Raw genomic sequence first — 20949 nt, forward strand, 5'->3', positions numbered from 1 at the left:
TAGTTTTTTTTTCTTTTTTTTTTTTCCCCCTCCCCTCTCCTTAACGTACCTTCCTGTGACTTTTATACATTCAGTGCAATGCTGATACATTCAGAAGTCCTGGTCTTGCAAAATGAGATGCAATCTCAAGTTAACCACAACAAATCAGGGAATGTTTTTGATTGTTTTTCACGTATAGTTTGAGTACTTGAAGTTGTGTTTAAAGACGCAAGTACTTTGAAGACTTTGTGTATTTACAATGTAGAAGTGTGCATGATATGGATAATTTTTGAAACAAAATGTAGAATCAACATGATTTATTTATTATTCTTGCAGCTGACAGCAACCTGCTCTCTTACAGAACTCCTCTAAGTAGCAGTCAGAAGGAATTCAAAGCAGTCTACAGGTCTAGGTTCACTCTAATTGCTGCACCTTTATCCGGATACAATTTTTTGCTGAAGTCATACATACCTAATTACATGGATCAAAATCTGGGAAGAGAGACCTGAAGTTGTGCAGTATCACTGTTCCTTTTCACTTTTCATCATTCCATGTGTGTTCCTTTATGTCCTGCTCTTTGTCTGTTTGATTTGGGGGGTTTGGTTTCTCTCTCTCTCCTTTTTTTTTTTTTTTTTTGGTAAAACAATGTCCACATTAAGTATCCACTTATTTTCCTTATCTTGTTAAAACTGGCAAATGAACAATTTGAAAAAACAGCGTTGTCATGTTGGTTTTAGTCTTTATTTATTACAAGACTTGATTAAGAAATATTTGAAAGAAATCTGAAGTGACAGATTACTGAGCTGAATGCTTTTCTAGGCACTTTGTATAGCTGAACTTTGAGCACTGAGATACTTACCGCGCTAAGGGAAAGAGTGACTTTTGCTAAGATACTTGTTAAATAGCAAAAAGGTGTGAAGGGCTAAAACTAGAGCTGATTACACAAAAACATTCCAGAAAGTTCAAATTTTAGCCTAAAGACAACTGTGTAAATATGACAAATAAATCAAATTTTTTTCAAGTTTTTAGGTGCAATGCTGTTCTGGATGATTTCTAATTCAGAAAAGTAACAGATCTGAAATTAACGCAAAGTAACGTGTAACCTGAATTTCAGCTACAGTTGTGAAACCAGATCTGTGTCTTCATTCCACCACCTGTAAGATGAAGATAGTATTTGCCTCCTGTCTCAGAGGTGTAATAAATTACTGAAGTTTCAGACATATCAGATAGTCCATTTACAGCACAGCTGTTTCCTAAACCAGAGGCTGCTGCAGCTCGGTGAGTGGAAAGGGCTGGCTGTCATTCATCTGGACCTGTCCAGCCGTAGCTCTTCTTATGCCAGGGCTGTATGTTTCAGGGTTGACAAGCCCATAGTAAAATGTTTGCAAAACAAGCTGAAGGGAAAAAACCCACCTCTTACACAGCCACTCTGTGTCAGTAACTAAGGTTAGAGGTGCATCAACAGTCATCAAAAACGTTGCTTTTGTAGGGACCATACCCTGTGATGAAAACGGTCAGTGCAACAACATTGTTTGTACTTTAACTGGCACCACAAGCCCAGCACGGACCCAGAAATAACTGAGTGGACCATCGGGCTTGAGCCTCTGCGATTTCAACTGACAATGCAAGAGACTCTGAGTGTGAAAGTCCACACGCCCCTAGTCACTGCCAGCCGCCACAGCCTCTCGTAAGGACCTGATACCCCATTTAAAGATGAAAAGCTGCCACAGAAACAGCGCAGGTAGGGACCAAGGGCCTTGCTGACATCCAAGATGCTGGCACAGCAGGCAAAATTATTAGGTCATGTTTGCTTATAGTAGGAAATGGATTTTGTCTCCTACAACAGAAGAAAACAAAATTCCCACAAATCTGAGGCAAAAGAGGTGCAAGGACAAGTAACAAATACTTCATTTTATAAAGACCTTTACACTTAAAAATTATTGCATGCTACTGGAATTACCACTTTAATCATTTCACGTCTAAGGACAATAATCCTTATTACTTGTTGCCAGTTCATTATGTAAATCTGGGAGAGAATCATAAAATTTGTACATAAACCAAAAAAAAAAGCCCAGAGAATTTTTTTGTGAGGAACTAGTGCTGTAGAAGGGCTTTAACCACGTAAGGTTTTAAAAGTTCCTACCCTCTTGCAGCTTCTCAGGGCTGAAAGCAATGAGGTGTTTACAGCCCTCTCCTTGCCGTGGCAGAAGTGCACATTTCTAGGCTAAAGGATTACGAAATACCTGAACTTACTCAAGTTGCCAGTTTCAATACTTTGACATTTCCTGTCCTTGTGCAATTGCGGTAAAGATGAAAATTCTTCTGAGTCAGACTGTCAGTTAAATAAATAACAAGATGGCTGAAACCAAACATACAAGGCCTCGTCAGTTAAATCCCAGATTAAAATGGACTTAGAAACAAAGTGGATGCTATCTGAGTACAAATGCGGTTTATTACAGGCACCGCCTTTTTATTAAAAACATACCTACTCCTTGATAACCTGTACAGAACATGAATAAAATCTGTTCGGAAGAACCCTTCTTAATACCCAGAATCAAAATTAGCTTCAAGGATTAACTTTTCCTTTTATAGAGCATTCAACTTTGAAAAATATAATTTATGCTAACCATCCTTGGCAGATTATCTTGCATTTAAACCTGTTCTGGGATGAGTTAGGGGCTCTGGAATTTTTGGTATGAAATGCAAAGTTAATGTCTTTTGATAAAAAGAACAGTCTAAACATATCTATGAAAGCATCTTTTTGATTTAAGCAGAAGAAATAATTATATTTGAATGCTAGCGACTGATCTATGATAGTATCCACTCTGCGCTGACACTTAACTACGTAAAAGGTGCAGAGGAATCTATAATAATAATAAAAAAAAAAAATCTGTGAAAATGCCTGTACCTGTTTCTAGTAGCATAAAGGTAGGTACTTACTCAGCAAGAGGGGACCAACCGTGCTACAAAAAGCCCCCAGCCCTCCTCTGTCCTCTCAGCTGGAAAACAAGTAGCAATAACTTCATAAACTTCGCCTTTGCAACACCAACCCCATGAGAACATTTGCCTTTATTTTAAATAAGGCGTTTCAGCAGTAACTCCGCACACACCAGTAAGCGCCCAGTTCACTGCACGTATGACACGCACGCCGCTGTCCCCCCAGCCCGGCCCTTGCTCACCGGAGGCACACGTCCCAGGCTTCTCGCCCCGGGCAGACAGGCTTCCACCTTTGTAGCCCCTTTTCCCTACCCTCCCGCCCCGTTACTGGTAGCAGTTCATACTGGGTGAGCAGACTGAGGGAGACAGACAGGGCAGAAATTCCACGGGGAAAAATGACCGCCCCAAAGCCGTGTTTGCTGAGCAGGACTGAGCCCGCCCAGGTGCCGTCCCGCTGAGGCTGAGCTCTGCTGCTGTCCGAGTGAAAACCCTGATGCTCCTGAACTCTCCAGCCTAAACTGCTTTTTGGTGAGGCCACCTCATCGAAGGGCTCTTGCTCGGCTGCCTGGTTTTGTTTTGGGATTTCTCCTTGTAGAAGGCGATACACTGCACACTCTTCTTTCCTTTATGCTCCCACAGCAAACCATTAGTAAAGGTCCTTAATCTCCCTGCTTTTTCCTCAGCCATCTTCTGAAAAGCTGTCAAGGCTTTTTTTAAAAGACATAATCTATCTTGGTGGGGTTTTTTTTGTTTTAAGTGCTGAATTTAATAATTGCTGAGTTCAAACAGTTCAATAACTTCAAAAAGCTTTGGCTACAGAGCCTGCTACTGGTGTGTGTGAGTATACGTACATAGACTTTTTATGTATTATCTATATATACTTTTTTATATGTATGTTTGTGTGTGCGTGTGACAGATCACGTAGTTTCCATAGACACATAGCAAAGGCACTACACCTGGGATCCCTGTTGTTCCTCGGAAATACCAGGAATTACTTGTGTTGGCGATAAGCCCAGCATCACTGAACAGAAACCTGACCCAGGACGCAGGTATCCACAAGCTGCAGTAACGAAAGCCGGAGCAAATTTTTCACAATAACAATCAGCCACTGGAATAGTCTCCCCAAGGGAACGGTGGGTTCCCCAGCCCTGGACACTTTTAAGATTGTGCTGGGCCATCTTGTCTAGTCTGTGCTTTTGCCAAGAAAAGTTGGAGCAGATGATCCTTGAGGTCCCTTCCAACCTGGTATTCTACAATTCTATGACTGAAATACCAAAACTGTACCTGGCCCTGCTGGTTGCTTCTAAAAAAACCTTGCAGCTGCTTGGCAGAGGTTGCGTAACCTTGGCAGTGATGACAGCAGTACTGGCTGCTGTACCCAAATGACAGTGACGTTGAATATGATCCATGCATTGTCTCTTCTAGAGTTAAACAACATTGCTTTGCCTCCCTAGAATGATTTACTGAACTCTGCTAACTGGCAGAGATAAAGTTCCTGTTCTGTGTCTCTGGATAGCAGGAGCAGAGCAGCCTTCAGGCATCTTGCACTGTCTCTACCAACGTGTCCGGGAACCACCGTGTGCACAAACAAAACACCAGCTCATCCTACAACTCCACCTGTGGCACTGTCGGCACCAAGCACGGCCCCTGTGGCTCCAGCATCACCGACAAAGCACTAAGGAAGTTGTTCCTTACCTCCACACCCTGGGTGCTGCAGGATGAAGGGAACAGTGAGAGATGAAAACTGTCCGGAATATTGCAGCTTCTACCTGTCCTCTGTTTCTCACCACATTGCTACACCGCTGTTCAACCACAGACCTGAAACTGTACCGTGCTTGACTAACATGAGATAAACATCTTTTTTTTTAAATTTTTTTTTCTTTTCTTTTTTGAATTGAAGCAGCCCATAAAGAGAGCATGCAGGGAGGGGTTGTGACTGCTTTGTTTTGTGTTTTTTCTATAAAATAGTCAAGGAGAGATAAAGCAAGTAGAATTCAATGCAGTGCATAACTCTAAATAAACATTTTGCCTATGTTTAGCCAGCAATGAAAGTAAGTAGGTCCAGAGATTTAAAACCCCCAGAAAATAATGGAACGCAGCCCAGTGCTACAAAAACATTGTTGAATTTGGAGCAAATGCCATGCAGAATTTTACCTCAGTGCAATACAGATATTTATTAGCTCTGTCGCTGTTCATAAATCTTAGAGACAGGGATTGACTGGGCATGTTTTTAAAAGTAAGTATTTGGTGTTTGTTCTTTTTTAATACCTGAAGCAAACCTAGATAGCATCTTTTAAAAATATCATTCAATTAAAATACTTGCCAATACATGCTTTGCACATAATCCATCACAAAAAGGTATTTGCAGAACACAATGAGAAAAGCAGCAAGTTCATTTCTAGTCTGTTCAGGTTTTGTGTTCGTCAGTGACTTTTCCAACCATTAACCATTTCCCGTACAGCAGTAAACAACATGACTCACCTCTTTATCTTCTCCTCTTCCTCCCAGAGAGGGAACTGTGTGGAACACATTGTTTTGGTCATTCCATATACATTTGCTTTGCTGCTGTTTTTTTTAATCTTTTTTGCTTGAGAAGGCAAATAAATGCATCTCGCAGGTGGAACTGGAGGCTGAGGGTGTTGTATTTAAACTCTTAGGAGTGTCTTCTGCATTCTGGGACTGACCTCTAGGAAAGCCTTGTTTCACACAGAGGAGCATTACTTGATGCTTCTGTTGGGCCAGAGGCATGCAAGCTGTCAAAAATATCATTCCATCATCTTTTAGTCATCCTGGACCCAGGCCGCAGGTCAACTGAAAACACTAAGGCACTCAATATAGACTTTAATGTCAAAACCACTGTGAAATGGGAGAAAATGTTTGATACGATCCTGTCGTATGCTGCTATGTTTTATAAAAGGCAAAGTTTCCTAAGCAAAGTTTGCTGTATCACTGCAGCGTGAACAACTTAAGGCTAGGCGCTGTCAGAATGGGCCAGTCTTCAAACTGACCATCCACGGCAGAATGCGTTAATTGTAGCTTGTAATAGAACTGCGTATGACTAATAAATGAAAACATGCTTCTGTGCTACTGGTTTAGTTGAGCAATCGTAAGCAGGTGTTTCCAAATAATAGTAGTTGTATCATGTTTGTCACTTCATCAAAATAATCTTCTGATCATCAAGAAATCCTGTGACCGGGTTCAGCTTCAGCCCACTGTTCTTCATCCAGCAAGTTGCCTTGCTTGGCGGTATTCCTAGGAGCTGGGTGTTGATGCAGTTACCTCTCGTTAGACCTCAGTATAAGCTGCTGACTTTTCAGCCCATATCCTCCTTCAGTTTAATGAGATCCACATATCACATCTAATGATAAAAGCGATGCTCATTTTACTGCCTTTCCCTTCCTGGCCTCTACCACTCTGAGGTGACTTAGCAGTATCACAGGGGGCACCATGGCAGTTGCTGCAGACATCCAGGAAACAAGAGTATGAATTTCTATCCTCAGCTACTGGCAGGAAGCCACTTAGCAGTGCTACTAAAAAAAATACGCAGAAAAAGAAATACAGTTTGTAAGTTTTACCATAAAAGTCCTACCAAGTGCAGAAAACTATTTTCTGCTGTATGAGTTGGTCACCTGCCTTTGGCCGAGGACTGAGAAGAGTTCGTACCAGCAACTGTGGGCTAATGCCTAGTAGGAAGAGTGGGTTTCTTTAGCATTAGTCTGACAGTTCGGTGTTTGAAAGCAGAAGGAAGTGCTCCTGCAAATGAGGTGCTGGCTATATCCATGGGAAGCAGTCCTTACGTTTCCTGAATCTTAGGCCATGCTGAAACCCCTTGATTTGTGATTCCATTGGAGTATCTGCTGTTTGCTGGTAGGTGGAAGATACCCGACACTGAAGCTGTTTGAAACCTCGCATCTGTTGTGCTTCCCCTAATTCATTGTGCTTGGGACTCGGGACTAATGAAGCCATTTACCATTCCGGAGAGCAGCTTCAGGCAGAATGCAACAGCTTCAGGGGAAGCAATGGAAAAACAATCCCAGCACAGACCTTCCAGCCCGGACTGACACTGCTGAGCTTTTGATCCCTGGCACAGAAGAGCATCAAAATGAAGTATGCTGATGAACGAAGAGTAACAGTGGGCAATTCAAAATGTAACACATTGAAAAATGTATACAGTGACGACGTACCAGACCTTCCATTCACCCTTTAGCAAGCAAGGTGCTACTTTCCTTTAGTGAGTTCAGAATATTACAGTCCATACATCTTTGTTGCATCAGGAAGGTGAATATTCCTTACTGGTTGGGAGCTAAAAAGTCAGAGCGAAAGCACAGACTGCTTGATCGTGGCTAACGACAGAGTCCTCACCTGAAGATGAGGTCCACGCTGTGACCGGTGTCGGTGCTCGACCAAAGATCACTATGAAAATCTTAGTGTTTTCATTGCTGCAAGGAAACAGAGAAGCTGACTGCATATTGCACAGTACGCCCTTTGTGCAATGTATCTAACATCAGGCGAAGCTCAGTTGTGGGTGAAATTTCACTGAAAGTTTCAGTGAGTGAGGCCTTGAGAGATGAATCTACAGTCAGAAGGATTGTTCACTTTCTGCAAAGTATAATTTATGCTAATTTTCATGGCATTGCTTGCTTCAAAGATGCTAAGACTGCCAAAATATTTGAAAAGGACAGAACTGGAAGAAGAGGCGTTATATGCATGAAATAGAACAAGAATCTTTTTTATTCTATACAAAGAATGACTGAATTTTTACACTTAGGTTTTGATGTGCAGTATGTAAATAGCGTAACTGTTTATACTGAATTTTATCTGAGTTGAGAAATTTATCTGAGAAAGTCACTTTAAAAAAATGCATTCTTCATCTATGATTTTAACTTGGGCAGACTTTTATAAAGGATGTCTATTTTTAAGATAATGTAAGTTCTCCATGTTGAGGAACAGGTGGTTCTGTCTCCTTGCATATTAATTCGCAAATATAAAACAATGTCATTTCCTTAAAGGAGGTAATAGCAGAGCTATAAACTGTCTATTTTCTCTTCTGCTGGGAACAATAGCTTTAGAAAGAATATTTACTGTGAGGTACATAGATATGAATCTTCTTGACAAGCATCTCTGTTGGAGAAGGGCTGTCAGAAGACCTCCCATCTCCACATACCAGAATGGGTCATGGGGAAGAAGCTCTTGCAAAAGGGAGGTAGAAGTATGCCCCCAAAACCCACAGGCATATAAACATGGAGCTAGCACAGAGAATGGTAAATATGAGTCAAGTACATGTTATGTCTGACTTCACCGGTTTTGCAGAAAAGCAGCAATTCTATGGCAGGCAGCACTGAAAAGCAGACTTAGCTCATTGCTCTATCCTCAGAGCCCCTGACACAGAAATTCCCCCCAAAGATCAATAAAGAGCAAAAAGATAAAGGGCTCTCCTTCGTAAAAAGCAGAGCGCTGTGCCAAGGGAGCCTACTCCAACCCCAGCTTCTTAACACAGGAAACATCAATCTCTTTAAACATGGACATCTCAAGTCAGGCAAACATTTGACCAATCAGTTGAAGAAGGAATTGACTGTCACAGTAACTCCTGTACTGCTGTGCGGCCAATACAATATTGCTGTTTCTTAAGTGACCTTCAAGGACTTGTGCTTTAGATTCGACATAAACTTCAGATCAGCTTTGTTCTGATGAAAAAACTGTTTCCTAAGGACCTCCTGTTTTAAAACTTGTCAAAGAAGCAGTGATGCAGTTTTATACTGTCAGCACCTTCCCCCTGCCCCAAATCCTCACTAAATCATTCAGCTGCTACGAGCAGCAGACTTGACATGAAAACCAAATTAAAGTCAAGATACTTGCACAAGGGAGACCATTTTTTTCACCAGCAAGTTTCTTATAGAAGCAAAAACGTGGCTGGTAAAAGCTAGTAAAGAGAAGCTTTCCATGCACAACTCGAAATGCCCAGGATTCAGAGCTCCTCCCTGCTGTGTTTCTTGTGCACCGAGATTTTCTTACACCATTTCGACTAAGTAGGTACTTGGAAAAAGCGATGCTTCCTTCTCAACTGCTATCAGTATGAATTCAAACAAACATTTAGAGGTAACTGAGATTAAATCCATGAATCTTTAAAGTTTTGTTGTTTGGGTTTTGCCAGTCGTTCCCCTTTATGTTGCAGCTTGCTTAGTAAATGTTGTGAACGCAAGAGAAAAGCACACATGATTGAAAAATGAATTACACAGATGTAAGTATTCAAAAAGCCATGGTTGGAAAAACAGTATTTTTCAGAGTTATGGTTGGTTTGAGAGGGTTTTTGCCATGTTATTACACTAGATTAATGTTTTATGCATCACCTTTAAAATTTTAAATTATTTGGTTTCTCACTGACTTGAAAGAGAAGGAAAAATAATTCTAAAGTGTCAGTAATTTTCTGCACCAAAGTTTGCAACAAACAGGACATCAAAGAAGAAAAAGTTACGACACTGCTGAGGCTCCGGAGTGCATTCCATTTTCTGGGGCGGATTTGGCTTGGTGCAGGGCAGCTTGAATTCTGAAATGTGTTCTTGTTTCCATGGAGTAATTCTTGTAGTTTTGTCTAAAACAAAAGCAGATCCACTCTGATGAATATATATATTTAAAACATTTTCGAGTTATCTTTATATTATTGTTATATGCAAAACAACTGTAGACAGCAAAAAAGCCTTTCTTCACAAGCTCCTTTGTTGCCTACTCTAAAATACAAGGCATGTGTTCCTAGCCAAACAATGCAGCTCTTTGTTCTTTATTTGTAGTTCACTGTCTGGCAATTACCAGAAAAATATAGCTTAATAAGAAATTGAATCTGGCCCACTCACAAAATATTGAGTCCATATTAAATATCTGTAAATCTACTTAGTTTACATTCAGAAATTGGACTATTTTTCCCTGCTCTCAAAGTATAACTGACAAATTTGAATACAAACATTTTAAGGATTTTTTTTTAAAAAAACATTTCAATAAGATGAGCCTATCTTAATTGAGCAGATGGATTCCAAGGAAGCAGATAAGGGGGGCGGGGAGGGAAAGAGGGCAGCCTTTCCTGACCCAGAAGAGGGAAATACCCCATCTGCATCCTATGGCTGGCAATGATGTGTACTCTGTGTAGAAAATAAGGCCAGACAATCTGCTGCCCTAGAAACTTGGAAAGAGAAAGGGGCTAGACATGAGACTGCACCAGCTTCCAAGAAGCAGTTCACCAGCCTGGGGAAGACTGACAGGGCTTCCTCCCCAAACATCTCCTGGCTGGCTCGGCAGTGTCATCTGCCTAGGGTTTCCTGTGGCTATGTCATGCTCTAAAGAACTTACAGAACTCTAAACGAGTTACAGAAACATTAAAAGAATCTGTATTTTCACGGAAAAGCTAAAATATATATAAAAAAATTTTGCCTCTAGGACCACATAGGAAGTGAAGATCCTATTTCATCGGAATTAACATGTCAGCTCCTGCAGGACGGATACAGAATCCAAATACCAAACCCGATTAGACACACTGATTTTCTTTTAGAAGATATTTGTCATCTTTACAGAAACGTAACATTAAGTACTAAACAGTCTGTATACCTTAAAAGCATTTCAGTTCAAAATTTGTAATTCCCATCACGCATGGAAGCAGGTACCTGTCACTATGGCAGTGGCAGTCTCTTTGGGAGAACAAGGAATTCCACACCCATCCTACACAAGCTTGTAATTTTATGTATGCAACACCCAAGAGGCTGACTGCAACAAGGGTGATCGGGTTCTGCTGTATGCTGATCTGAAACCCTTTGGAGTTTTTTTTCTTTAGATTAAGTAGATTTTTATCATGCAGATATTGTATTTCTCATCAGTAGGCTGATATTCTTGCTTGTACCTTAAAAGTTGTACAAAGAAATATTTCCACGCATGACCAAGCCAAAACCGTTTCTCATCTCACTCCACTCTTTCTCCCAGAGCCGAAACATTCAAACCAGCAGCAGCATGTGGATTTAGGTCAAGCAAATCAAGCGTCACGCGCAAGCCAAGTGCTCGTCTGCGCTCCTGCCAATTGCACACATCATTCTGTAGCCCTGACAGCCAGCGCAGACAATGTGCTCTCCCTCTGGTGGCTGCAAAGACATTCAGCATTTTTAGCTGAAAGCTTATAAACCCCTGAGCATTTTAATGCAGCGTAACAGCTACAGGTGGAAATGTAAGGACTGCACTTTTGTTTTATGGCTGATTGAAAAGAGGGGTGGTGGTGTGTGCGGTGGGTTTTTTTTTGTGTATCATTACGGTTTCCATGAGTTCCCTGAGCACAGCAGGCCTGAGTATTAGCTTTTCATAAACTGAGTAACAATTTTTTAAGAGCTGCTGTCTGCTGGTGCACTTATTTAAGCCAAACACCTTCCCTCGAGGGGGCCTGTGACCACACAGAGCTGTCAGGGGAAAGGTGCAACGGCTGAGCAGCAAGTAATACAAGTACCAGCTGGAATGAGCAGCTCTGAGTCATTAATTTCTAGATCTCTTCTGAAGAGAGGTTTGAAGAAAGGAAATGAGGACAGGAGGAGAGGCGTGATTTAAGGAATGTGAAACCAATTGAAACACTTTCCACTGCATTTTGCTAATGCAATTTTTCTCTTAATATCTTCCACAAGTCTACAGAGAACCAGGCTCACAAGCCTAAGAGATTAAGAATTGCAATATTTTAATTTTTGTGTTGACAGGCTTTTGGCATAATCTTTGGTAGGCTGATTTCACCACTCTGTCTTACATAGTGGACTGACTTGGAGTAAAGCTCAACACACAGACTTCATCTGACCCCTCCAAAACTTTGGGCCAGACGTCAGTTTTGTAGCTGCTCACACCTGCGGCAGTGACCGGTGTGACTCTCTGACTTGGAAAGATGCAGACATCTGGACCCATTCAGGATCCAGGCAGAGAGGTGAACCACCCTGCTGCAGGATGCTTGAAGAGGGCGAGGATTGTTTGGTTTGGATTCCTCCCCTGCCCCTGAAATTTTGGCTCTGCAGAGAATTAAGGGCTCGGACAGAGGCAAACCCCGTATTTAGTAATTTTGTAATAAAGAACATACACAGTCAAGTCCAATTATTCCTGATAAATCTCCTTTGCTAGAAAAATTGATCACACAAAAAAGTAAAAGCAGGTGTTTCAGTTGCCTTTCAGCTGCAGATGAAACAACGCCAAGATACTAAATGCAACCCGAAGCATTACCTTAAATGTATTTCATCACGGAAAGAAAACAGCACTGCTAGCCACCAATCTGCGTAATGCTATTTTAGCCGTAACACAGGGCTTTGATTTAATTTCAGACATCTTTTATGAATAAGTAAATAGACTACAAAGTTTATTACATTTTGTTACACATGGGTTATTTCTTACTGAAGCCTATGACATCCTATTAACATCTTAAATTTTTTTTTTTCTCTTATCAGAATGAATGGGTAAGTCACAGGCTGACTGATCAGATAATGCCTACCACTAGAAAGGCCCAAACCAAAACTAACGCATGCATGCTTCCATGACATTAATGAAATGTTTGTGCTTCCCGCTAACCAGTAAAATACCATAAAATACCCATCAGACATCAGTACAGGCTTTTTACTTGCTTACTTTGCTCTTTCCAGTAGTTTTGTCGCTTCTTCTCTTCTATCCTGGTCTAGATAAAGTATTGCCAGCTCCAGCAAGGCATTTGGAATTAGATAATGGTCATATTTTATCTTCTTCTCACTGCATTGGAAAAGAAATAGCTTCAAGATCTTAAAATTATATGTTTCCCTCATTTAACAGCCCCAAACACAAATAAATAGGAGATTAGCTAAGATCAGAAGGAGCAATCAATCTCTGTTGCGACACTTGTCATGTTCTCTTCCAAAAGCTACCTTCCAGGTTATGCAAAATACACATTAAATAACCATCCTACACAACATGTTATTTCTCAGTATTACAAAACATTGCCTTTGTTAACACGGAAGTAGTAGAAAAGATGACAACATTATGAGCTCTATTCACGTGAATTGACAAAAAGAGATGCCATTCATTGCATGATGTATAGAAGTTCCAAGTATAATCATGCTGCCACCTGTCTCTGCAGACTGCATTTGGCTTTTTGGGTACAGCTTCTTTGTGTCTGGTAAGAGGAAGGGGATGAAAAGAGAGAAGTGGTATTTCAAAAATTTTATGCGCCTATAGTCCCCCAAGAAGAAGATACCTCAGTTAACAGTGCAGATACGCAATTCTTCTTCCATACGTGGCTAACAACACTGGCAATTAAAATGGCAATTCCTTGATATCAAAGCAACTGAAATAAATACTAAAGACACTGCAGTCTTCTCCCTTCTATTCATATCACAGTTGCATCTCGTCTTACTTGAAAGGAAGAGTTAGTAAGAAATTCAAGAGTTCTCCCATATGCCAGGTACAAAAACTTACTTTAAATAAATGTAATTAAAATGGTCTTCCGCTTCAGAGATCTTGCCCAAATGCTTGAGGCATAAGCCCTTTAACAGTTTTATCACACACTGGTCATCTGCTAGTAATTCTGTAGCTGCAAGATGAAGTAAACGGCACACTTTAGAGCAGCAGAGACTTCCCTACCTATAGGGAAACTTTTACATAGGTAGATGTGAGCACAATTCATTTTTTGGAACACAGTACACAAACCTCTTAATCTTATGCCTTTATTGCCCTTTAGTATGTATAGTTCTTCTCTTTCCCTGACTTCTCGTCACGTGACCTATTTGTATGCAAGTGTTTTATCACTTCTCCACCTTTGCTTGGCTGGACAAAAACATGTCAAGCTTTGCTACCTGCACCTCACATCCCCTCATCTTCTTAACATACCTTCTTTTCACCTCTTTTGAGTTTATACTTATGAGTGCCCAGAGTCCTACCAGCCTTAGCAGTGCCTAGTTCAAAGTCATTCCTGTCAACACCCTTTCTCCATCAGAAATTTTGTGCATAATACATTTCAAAGAAAACATGTGGCTTTTTCATAGCTGTTCCATAAGGGCAGCTTAGCCTTAAAGTTTACAAGCAAAATCTTCAGCTTGCTTGCTCATTGCCAATTCATGAAATACTAACTAAAAAGAATTTCTGCCAAATGCGTGATACGATGTCTTGGGCTATTAAATGTCACCATGTTCTCACTACTCTAAACCTCACCTGGATCTTCCAGCTGTTCAAATGCTGACACATACTGCATGAAACAGCTGTTTCCCTTTGGACTATGCAGTTGGAGGCCTTGGTCCTACAACTGGAGTCACTTTTACTGCTAAGTCCCACGCAGGCCCCTACATACATGTGTCACCAAAGCAAATCCCAGGGAAGATGCCCAAAGACTATGCAGCAAACTGACTTAGAGGGAAGAGGACAAAAGTTGACACACTATGTATGTGCACAGTGAGATGACTCAGGGCCACAGAAGAATTATTTCGTAAGAATAAAATGAAGAGCAGATCAGTTGTCTCCTCTGGACTCCTGTCCCAAGAACACGTTCACATGCGTGTATTTCCTCTACTTGTAACATATTTTATGAACTGCCCTGGATTGTATAACCAAACATTTAGGGACCTATCCTCGACAGAAATCTGATAGGTGTAACTGTACTTCTAGATGTTACTTCAACTAACAGACTTCCTTTTACACCACACTTCGTCAGATTCATAATCTTACAGTGTTAGATTCTTGCATGTAATGGTAATACAGAGAAAATACAATAGTTTAGCTCTAAGCACTGTCATGGAAGCTCAAGGAAAGTATGACGCCTGGAAACAGCAAGTCACTATTTGGAACAGGTAATACTTTAGATTGTTGGTGTGTTTAACATATATCTCACTTTTCGATTACACGTGCTCATAGTGTTTTATAAACATGAATCAGCTTCTACAAATCTCTGAACGAAGCCAGCCTTATCCACAATTTACCAACTAAGAAAAAAAGGGAACAGAGAAATAATTCACTTATTCAAAATAATGTAACACAATGGGTGATGAAGAAGGTGAAAGGGTCAAAAGCCTTCTAAGGTGTCACCTGCACTGAAAATACTTTTCTATTCTCTTTTTCCATTAATTAAAAAAGAGATAGCTTTAGCCAGTCTTTCAAGCAACTCTTTCAACTCTTGTGTAACTCAATGAGCATAGGAAGACCAAGGTCCTCGAAAAGACTGCAATGCAGTGACTTAGCCCATATTCCTTTGTCAACAGGGGCTTGATTCTTTTGCAGGAAGGTAGTATATAATAACAAGATCAAATATTTAGTAAGGGAAAACTTTGTGAGAAAAACTGTGCAGACTGGTTGCACTCCCATAGGAGCTGGGAAAGACTGGCAAGAAATAAACATCGATTCAACCTTCTCAGGGATGGCTAATTAACAGACTGACAGTGATAGCAGAGCCTGTTCCAGTTCAATACTATCTTATGCTCATTCACAGTGCAAAGAAAGCCCATCCCTGATATCCCAGCTTTCTACTGTTGATGTCCCAGCACACTGTTGACACACAAATACCACTCAGCCCAAGGTCACATCATAAAACGACAGAAGTTTTAAAACACAAGACCGACCATTCTATATATCCTTCAAACCCACAATATATCTGAGAATAACAAAGCTTCATGATCCAAGTAACCAAGCCAATGCATATGCTGATTTTGAGCTACCAAAATAAACAGTCCTTTAATACATGTCACAAACTATTACTAATACACGTGTGTGGATGGAAAATCACTTGCTAGAATTGTAAGTTCTTGCTATATTAAAAAGGAAAAATATTCCTATCTGCATAAACAGTTCATGGTTTCATTATCTATGTTCCTCCTACGATCAGATTAACTTTACTAATGAGTGTCTCTATTCATAGATAATATCTTTAGCTATTGCACTGTAAAATACCTGTTTAAACCCTATCACTGATTACCTCTACTTCTTGCCAGTGCTTCTTCTGCTTCAATTAAAGTCTCCAACATGCCTTCTGTTAAGTTGGGACATTTTCCAATTACAGCATAGCCATTCCAGATATACATCATTTCCTAGGGTCAGGAAGAAATGACAGCATCATTAGTTACAATACTGCATAAATGTGGTTATCAAATACTTTAGTTTATCTCTGTATGATGAAAAAGGTACAGACTCCTTAAATAAACAGTCAGTTTGTCAAAACATATTTTCATTGCAACTGAAAACCTGTTACAATGGTTTTCAGAACAAATTAGCCCTGGAAGACAACTAAAGAGCCAATTACTACACACAATGCAAGGAAGATTGCTTGCACAGAACGCAAACACAATCTCAGTTATAAATCAAGGCAAGTGCCAATAAGCCAGACTTAGAACATTCATGGCACATGGCTAACTGTCCCTTGATTAAGGTCTCCTCTTGTTTTCCAGTTCTATCCTACCAGAGCAGTAATAACTATAATTAACTACAATGTATTGCTTCCGTAGAAAAAATATGAGCACTCAGGTAACAAAACAAAACAAAAAGAAAACCAAACCCCCTACACTTTAAGCCAAACTTCACACAAACCAACAGAATTTTAGAACCAAACTGTAAACCCCTTAAATTTCTCAGGTTTGTCTGATGTTCCCATAGGAAGTAACGTCTTTCTTATTCAACTGTTCATAAAGTAAATTTTATTAAAAGGTATTGTTTTAATTCCTATTTATTATTAGGGTTCTCTCAGAGTATATCACCAGACAAAATGTGACCATTGCCACTAGCAATCACACAGTTAAAGATGGAAACACTACATAGACTTACAGCTGGTCCTCATGACAAGTTATTCCATTTATTTATATAGCCTAGTCTGTACTTGATAATTTAATGCTTTTCGATAAAATTTCTGGATGGAATAACTGACTTCTGGAACTGCAGTACAAAAAGCTGTCAGGTTAGAATAGATGCAACAGCATGTTGTCCCCAGTCACCGTTGCTTTCACCGCCTGCTCTCGGTTGATTGGAAAACCTGGGCAGAACTCCTGTACTTCGCGCAGATTTGTTAACATGGTCTTGAAAGAGAAGTATTCAAACCACATTTATTCCAAGCTAAATCCCTGAGCTAAGGCTTGCTGGAGGACTCCCTCCTCCCAGCAAGTATCTTTACAACGAAAAGGAAGATCCTAGGGATGAGATTCTGCATCCAGCCCCACACCCTCGGAGTGCTTTTCACTGCTGAGCTGCGGCATCTGCTGCCTCAGGAACGCAACTGCAGCGGGACCCAAGGACGCCGCGCCCGGCCCTCCAAGGACAGAAACCTCTTCTGCTCAAACCCCACCAGAACAGCCCAGCCAAACCCCAGGCGTGTTACGCTCTACAGCCTCTGAAACCTGAAAGGCAAATCAAAGTAACCTAATTATTTCTGTCATTTCAGTCTTAAGACTTAGTGGAAAGCGGTCCCCAGCGAATACTCACGCTGCGCTGTAACAACTATATCTCTTCGAGCAGCGCTGTGTCACATACTCAGCTGGTGGGCTGAGAAATGACTACTCGCTGATGTCTCCAAGAGGCTCTCCTTGTTCAGGCGTTTTCTTAAAAGAGTTTTTACTAATTATCCAACTGTTTCTCAAACACAACATCTCAAAGCACTGCAAATGCTAACACCACTGCACTTGGCAAACCTCTGGACCCCAAATGCTTTCATGTTCTTTGAGGTGTTCTCTGCAGACAGATTTTTGTAAGTGCACCACGAGTGAGGCAACGGGTGCCTTACGCAGCTGTTCTCATCTGGCCACAGGGAACTGGCCAGCATTACAGGCAAAAAAGAGAAGAAAAAAAAAAAAAAAAAGAATCAAAGCATGCAATGGTTTTCTGGAGTGGCTAAAGGATTTGTTTGTTTCAACCGGCACCCATGAGTTGCTCCAGAGAGCACCAAATTGCAAGCATTCAGGGGCACATTCAATAGATGCTTACATGCAGTCCCCAATTCCTGTATTGTTTCCTTGATTGCCCCCTCCCCTCTGTAACTTGTACCTTGAAATCTTCTTTTAGTAGTCTCAGTAAATGACACATGACAGAAGAGACCTAGGGCAAAGTTCCTCCAAAGGGAATCAAAAGAAAGCTGTTAGGAGCATGCTAGTCTGTAACCGGAATAATGAGTTACACATGCAACACATTTACGTGTCACAAACAACTGGCTTAGTTCCCTGTGGCTGGTGCATGCCCCAGTTTTACAGCATTCCTCGCATTCATTTGGCTTTGCTTTGGGAACATTCCAGTCTCCTGCAGAGGTTTTACCTTAGAAACACGGAAAGATACTATTCCAATTATCTCGGGTTTATTTCCATATATTAAAAAAATGTTAATAAGGGCAGGGAGAGGGGAGATATTTCTAACTTACCAAAGGTGGAACAGGCAAAGGGATGGGGTTTGAAGAAAGATACCGTCGAGCTTTCCGAATTGCAAACTTTTCTGTAGGCAGAGACTTCCCTGCAATTTTCAGTTTCAAACTGGGAACAATTCTGAAAGTTGAAAGGAAAACGTTAAGAATTTTTTCCTCTGTGAACCTCTGGGAAAAAAACCAAACATTAAAACTTAAAAAATATCAAAGAGAATCTAAAAAAGCTGTTACACACTGAGCTATTGCTACCTCTGGGGAAGCTAAGCAATACATATTCACAAAAGCTGTCTTTATGCAGGGCACGCATATCTCTAGGCTTCCTCTTTAATCAAGCACGAGGAAGAGGGACTCCTCCCCACCCAAGCAGAAAATTAGATGATGCACCTAACTTATAAAGGGCCCATGTCTCATCACAGACTAAGAAAGAGGCAAGCTACCTTGCCTCTCATTCTCCCCAAACCTATTCACTTTGTAATGGATTCCAAATCCAGTGAATTCTGCTTGTAATGATTACATAAGATATGGAAAACCTGAAAAAGTATCAATATAATGTAAGCACATAAAAAAGTGATACTTAGTAGAAAACCTGTAAAACCCAAAGCAATAAATTTTCTTTTCCTCAGCAAGGTTTAGTCATTTTTGAGCTTAAACATTAAAATCAGGTTAACGCACTGTGTTGATAATGCATATATTCACTTGCACATTTAACTATTCCATATTCCTCTCGGACTCAAACCCCAAGAATCCAGTCGTACTGATGTCTCCACTAAGGAGGCACACATCTTGTCGCATAATCCATTGAAGGCTTTCATACCTTACATGCCATTTTGATTAAAGAAAACAACTGCAAAAGAATGTGAATATTACATGCAACAGCAGCAGCCACTGTACGGCTGACAGACCTAATATCCTACCCCTAAAGTACTTCCAGGCCAGGAGAAATCTGCTGTCTGAACTCAGGCTCCACTTTGGTCTAAGTGTTTCATTCTGCAATTTCTTATCAATCCAATGCTATTTGCGCAGATCTTCCAAACGGCACAATTAATTATTTTGCCTCTCTTCCCCCAACACTGTGACGTGAAGAGACAGGGAACTGTTGTAACTGGGAGTTAGCAAACATTACCTAAATAATTCAACTTTGCTGTCTCCAAAAGGACTGCAGTCATCTGGTCCAAACATACTGAGATAAGCAGCTTTCATGTAAATATAAGTGGCCTGCAAATGCAATCAAGAATATCTATACAGAAAAATGAATTTACAGCATCACCATTATTGATATAAAGCACAAAACAGCAACAAAGAGGAAGAAGTTCCTGCTTTTGCTCATAAACAGACATAATCTTACAAAATTTTAAGCGGGAGATATGTACTTTAGAACATGGAGTGTATTTTTTTTTTTAAATAACTTGTTTACTTTGTATCGGTTTATAGTTTATGTCTAAATTCCAAGAACAAATGTCGTGCTTGTGTAAAGTGAATTTTTATCACTCTCAGGAATACATGCAAGACAACTTATGAAAAAGTCATGCTCAGAGAAAAAAAACAAAACTACTTTATAGTTTATGTGTCCAGTCACAATTTGGCAGCATGCCTCAAATACCAGGTTCTAGAAAGCAGTTGCTGTCCTGGAGGGAAGAGGCACCCAAGAAAGCTGGTTAATATTAAAGGATCACCTCCTCCAAGCTCAGGAGCGAGGCATCCCAACAAAGAGGAAGTTGGGAAAAAAAGCCAGGAGGCATGGATGAACAGGGAGCTCCTGGACAAAATCAGACACAAAAAGGAAGCCTACAGAGGGTGGAAGCAAGGACAGGCAGCCTGGGAAGAATACAGAGAAACTGTCCAAGCAGCCGGTGACCAGGTTAGTAAAGCCAGAGCCCTGAGAGAATTAAATCTGGCCAGGGACGTCAAGGGAAAGAAAAGCTTCTACAGGTATGTTGGTGATAAAGGGAAGACTAGGGAGAATGTAGGCCTTCTCCAGAAGGAAACAGGAGACCTGGTTACCCGGGACATGGAGAAGGCTGAGGTACTCAAAGACTTCTTTGCCTCAGTCTTCACCAGCAAGTGCTCCAGCCACACTGCCCAAGGCAAAGGCAGGGACTGGGAGAATGTAGAGCTGCCCACTGTAGGAGATCAGGTTTGAGACCATCTAAGGAACCTGAAGGTGCACAGTCCATGGGAGCCCAGTGAGACCTGGCTGTGGGTCCCGAGGGAACTGGTGGATGAAGCGGCTAAGCCACTATCCATCATATTTGAGAAGTCGTGGCAGTCTGGTGAAGAATCCTGGGCTGCATCAAAAGAAGTGTGACCAGCAGGTCAAGGGAGGTGATTCTGCCCTTCTATTCTGCTCTCTTGAGACTCCACCTGCCGTGCTGCATTCAGCCCTGGGGCCCCAACATAAGAAGGACATGGACCTGTTAGAGTGAGTCCAGAGGAGGCGACAAAGATGATCAGAGGCTGGAGCAGCTCTCCTGTGCAGCCAGGCTGACAGAGTTGGGGTTGTTCAGCCTGGAGAAAAGAAGGCTCACCTTACAGCCTTCCAACACCTAAAGGGGGGCTACAGGAAAGCTGGAGAGGGACATTTTACAAGGGCATGTAGCAATAGGACAAGGGGGAACAGCTTCAAACTGAAAGAGGGGAGATTTAGATGAGATATTAGGAAGAAATTCTTTACTGCGAGGACGGTGAGCCACTGG

The 20949-nt window shown here is 41.1% G+C and overlaps 1 protein-coding gene across 3 annotated transcripts in view; it reads right to left on the reverse strand.

The window, feature by feature from the left end:
* Positions 1–616: 616 nt before the first annotated feature.
* Positions 617–20949, reverse strand: part of TTC39A (tetratricopeptide repeat domain 39A) — a 56853-nt gene continuing 36520 nt past the window's right edge. For all 3 annotated transcript variants that reach the window (XM_040609836.1, XM_040609834.1, XM_040609835.1), the window contains 6 exons: positions 19380–19471; positions 18257–18377; positions 15839–15950; positions 13357–13471; positions 12538–12654; positions 617–9505 (listed from right to left, as the gene is read on the reverse strand). In XM_040609836.1, the coding sequence (XP_040465770.1) occupies positions 9385–9505; positions 12538–12654; positions 13357–13471; positions 15839–15950; positions 18257–18377; positions 19380–19471 (678 nt within the window). In that variant the 3' untranslated portion in view covers positions 617–9384. The remainder of the gene's footprint in view (positions 9506–12537; positions 12655–13356; positions 13472–15838; positions 15951–18256; positions 18378–19379; positions 19472–20949) is intronic.

This window comes from Falco naumanni, chromosome 11, assembly GCF_017639655.2.
Source record: "Falco naumanni isolate bFalNau1 chromosome 11, bFalNau1.pat, whole genome shotgun sequence".
In the NCBI taxonomy this organism is placed as follows: Eukaryota; Metazoa; Chordata; class Aves; order Falconiformes; family Falconidae; genus Falco; species Falco naumanni.